Here is a 3,382-nt window from a genome sequence, read left to right as displayed (position 1 = left end):
TATATTGATGTGTATATTGATGTATATAGTGTATATTGATGTGTATATTGATGTGTATATTGATGTGTATATTGATGTGTATATTGATGTGTATAGTGTATATTGAGGTGTATATTGAGGTGTATAGTGTATATTGATGTGTATAGTGTATATTGATGTGTATATTGATGTATATAGTGTATATTGATGTGTATATTGATGTGTATAGTGTATATTGATGTGTATAGTGTATATTGATGTGTATAGTGTATATTGATGTGTATAGTGTATATTGATGTGTATAGTGTATATTGATGTGTATATTGTATATTGATGTGTATATTGATGTGTATAGTGTATATTGATGCGTATAGTGTATATTGATGTGTATATTGATGTGTATATTGTATATTGATGTGTATATTGATGTGTATAGTGTATATTGATGTGTATAGTGTATATTGATGTGTATATTGATGTGTATAGTGTATATTGATGTGTATAGTGTATATTGATGTGTATAGTGTATATTGATGTGTATATTGATGTGTATATTGTATATTGATGTGTATAGTGTATATTGATGTGTATAGTGTATATTGATGTGTATATTGATGTGTATAGTGTATATTGATGTGTATAGTGTATATTGATGTATATAGTGTATATTGATGTGTATAGTGTATATTGATGTGTATAGTGTATATTGATGTATATAGTGTATATTGAGGTGTATAGTGTATATTGATGTGTATAGTGTATATTGATGTATATAGTGTATATTGAGGTGTATAGTGTATATTGAGGTGTATATTGATGTGTATAGTGTATATTGATGTGTATAGTGTATATTGATGTGTATATTGTATATTGATGTGTATAGTGTATATTGATGTGTATTGTGTATATTGATGTGTATATTGAGGTGTATAGTGTATATTGATGTGTATAGTGTATATTGAGGTGTATATTGATGTGTATAGTGTATATTGATGTGTATAGTGTATATTGAGGTGTATATTGATGTGTATAGTGTATATTGATGTGTATAGTGTATATTGAGGTGTATATTGATGTGTATAGTGTATATTGATGTGTATAGTGTATATTGATGTGCATATTGATGTGTATATTGTATATTGATGTGTATATTGTATATTGATGTGTATAGTGTATATTGATGTGTATAGTGTATATTGATGTGTATATTGATGTGTATAGTGTATATTGATGTGTATAGTGTATATTGATGTGTATAGTGTATATTGATGTGTATATTGATGTGTATAGTGTATATTGATGTGTATAGTGTATATTGATGTGTATATTGTATATTGATGTGTATAGTGAATATTGATGTATATTGATGTGTATAGTGTATATTGATGTGTATATTGATGTGTATAGTGTATATTGATGTGTATAGTGTATATTGATGTGTATAGTGTATATTGATGTGTATATTGTATATTGATGTGTATAGTGAATATTGATGTATATTGATGTGTATAGTGTATATTGATGTGTATATTGATGTGTATAGTGTATATTGATGTGTATAGTGTATATTGATGTGTATAGTGTATATTGATGTGTATAGTGTATATTGATGTGTATAGTGTATATTGATGTGTATAGTGTATGTTGATGTGTATATTGACGTGTATAGTGTATGTTGATGTGTATATTGATGTGTATAGTGTATATTGATGTGTATAGTGTATATTGATGTGTATAGTGTATATTGATGTGTATAGTGTATATTGATGTGTATAGTGTATATTGATGTGTATTCATTTCTCATCTGTAAAAGAGACCTAGGTCTCAGGATTACAAATATTTTATTTATCTTTCTCAGATAACAGGAGGATGCCGAGTGATTTGTGTTTCCGCTAACTGCATTGCCTTGAGACAGCGGCTGCACTGAAGCACTGGAGGGATGGAGGGAGGAAAAATACTGGATGACAAAAAGGAGGACAAAGAGAGATCGTTTTATCTTTGCACAGGCATCAAAAAAAGACTTTGTTTTATCTGTCGAGAGAGAGAGAGAGAGAGAGAGAGAGAGAGAGAGAGAGAGAGAGAGAGAGAGAGAGAGAGAGAGAGAGAGAGAGAGAGAGAGAGAGAGAGAGAGAGAGCGAGAGAGATAAAGCCCTTGAATTGAATTGAATTGAGAGAGAGAGAAAGGTTGTGATTGACATGCAGATAAAGTCTCAGAAGATGGAGAGGTGCAATATGGGACATTGAGTTTATTGAGCGGGCCGGCATGAAACCGGAGTCATCCTTCGTAAAAAAAAACAACGTGAAAAACATATTTAAAAAACAAAACAGACACAAAAAATGAACTTAAAAAGGATCAAACGGACAGAAATCCATGTGAATGTGCAGGTTGGTTTTCAGATCATGACAGTTTTTTTAATAGGAGGCAAAGTTTTGGAGAAAAAACAAACAAATTAAACGGGTTGTCTTCCTTTGATATTAAGCTACTATATATTTTTTTATTATTTTCATGATTTAAAATGTAGTTTTCTAGAAAGAAAAAAAAAAGTTCAATCTTTTTTTTGCCTTAATTTCTCAGACGTTGGAAATTCGTCGGCCCTTTTGTCTAAAATGGTTTATTTAAAAAGGGTTATGAATGCTTCAGATGGCTCATGATAAACCGAGACTAACTCTAAAAGACGTCAGATGCACAGGTTATAAAGAGAACTGTATATGAAGAAGATTTTATATGATGTGGTTTGTAGTCATTTGTGTTTTGGGGGAAGAAGAGAATCTCCATGGTGATAGTAGGTGGGCGGGGACAAGGAAAAATATATATAACTGCTGTATTGTGGGAAATGCAGTTTATCGATGAAAAAAAATGTTTGGGTTACTTAACAATGGCATTAGTGGGTTTTTACTTGCAGTATTTGTTTTTACAAAGTTTAACAGTTTTTTTTGTTGTTGTTGCCTGCTTTTGCTTGTCTCATCGCAAAACAAGAAATGAAACAAAAAATAACCAAATAAGTGGAAACGTATATATATCGATAAAAATTATCTGTGTACAAAGGGACATGTGTTGAAAAATGAAGCAATAGTTTTAAAGAAATTTGGTGACAATTTTCTTTAGTCTTTTTTATAGCTGTGTATCAAATGCAGCCAACAAACAGCAGCTTTTTATACCACAGAAGAACAAACAGGGAGATACAGTGGAGTAGACCGAGAGATTTAAAAAAAAAATCATATTTTAACTTTTCCGTTTGGCTTTCTTGCTTTTGTTGTATGATGCTCTGTACATTAGATGGTTTGTGGGTTGGACCTGTGGGCTTAGGACTCTTCCCATTGGCTCTGTTGGGGTTGAGGTGTTCATAGGGTTCTACCATTGGTGCAGTCACGTGTCACTCATACCATCAGCAAGAAGGTGTGT

General features: G+C 31.1%; 1 protein-coding gene across 4 annotated transcripts in view; it reads left to right on the top strand.

Moving 5' to 3' along the window:
- The window catches only part of LOC139419483 (RNA-binding motif, single-stranded-interacting protein 3-like), a 178,324-nt gene extending 175,345 nt beyond the window's left edge, over nucleotides 1–2,979 (top strand). For 2 of the 4 annotated variants that reach the window (XM_071169438.1, XM_071169445.1), the window contains exon 14: nucleotides 1,838–2,707. In XM_071169438.1, the coding sequence (XP_071025539.1) occupies nucleotides 1,838–1,841 (4 nt within the window). In that variant the 3' untranslated portion in view covers nucleotides 1,842–2,707. Of the gene's footprint in view, nucleotides 1–1,837 lie in introns of all 4 variants that reach the window. The other 2 variants (XM_071169454.1, XM_071169462.1) reach the window with 2 other exon arrangements.
- The last annotated feature ends 403 nt before the right edge of the window (nucleotides 2,980–3,382 follow it).

The sequence above is a fragment of the Oncorhynchus clarkii genome, chromosome 2, assembly GCF_045791955.1.
Source record: "Oncorhynchus clarkii lewisi isolate Uvic-CL-2024 chromosome 2, UVic_Ocla_1.0, whole genome shotgun sequence".
In the NCBI taxonomy this organism is placed as follows: Eukaryota; Metazoa; Chordata; class Actinopteri; order Salmoniformes; family Salmonidae; genus Oncorhynchus; species Oncorhynchus clarkii.
Note: the sequence above shows the minus strand (reverse complement) of the source record. Positions and strands in the feature narration are given on the sequence as shown.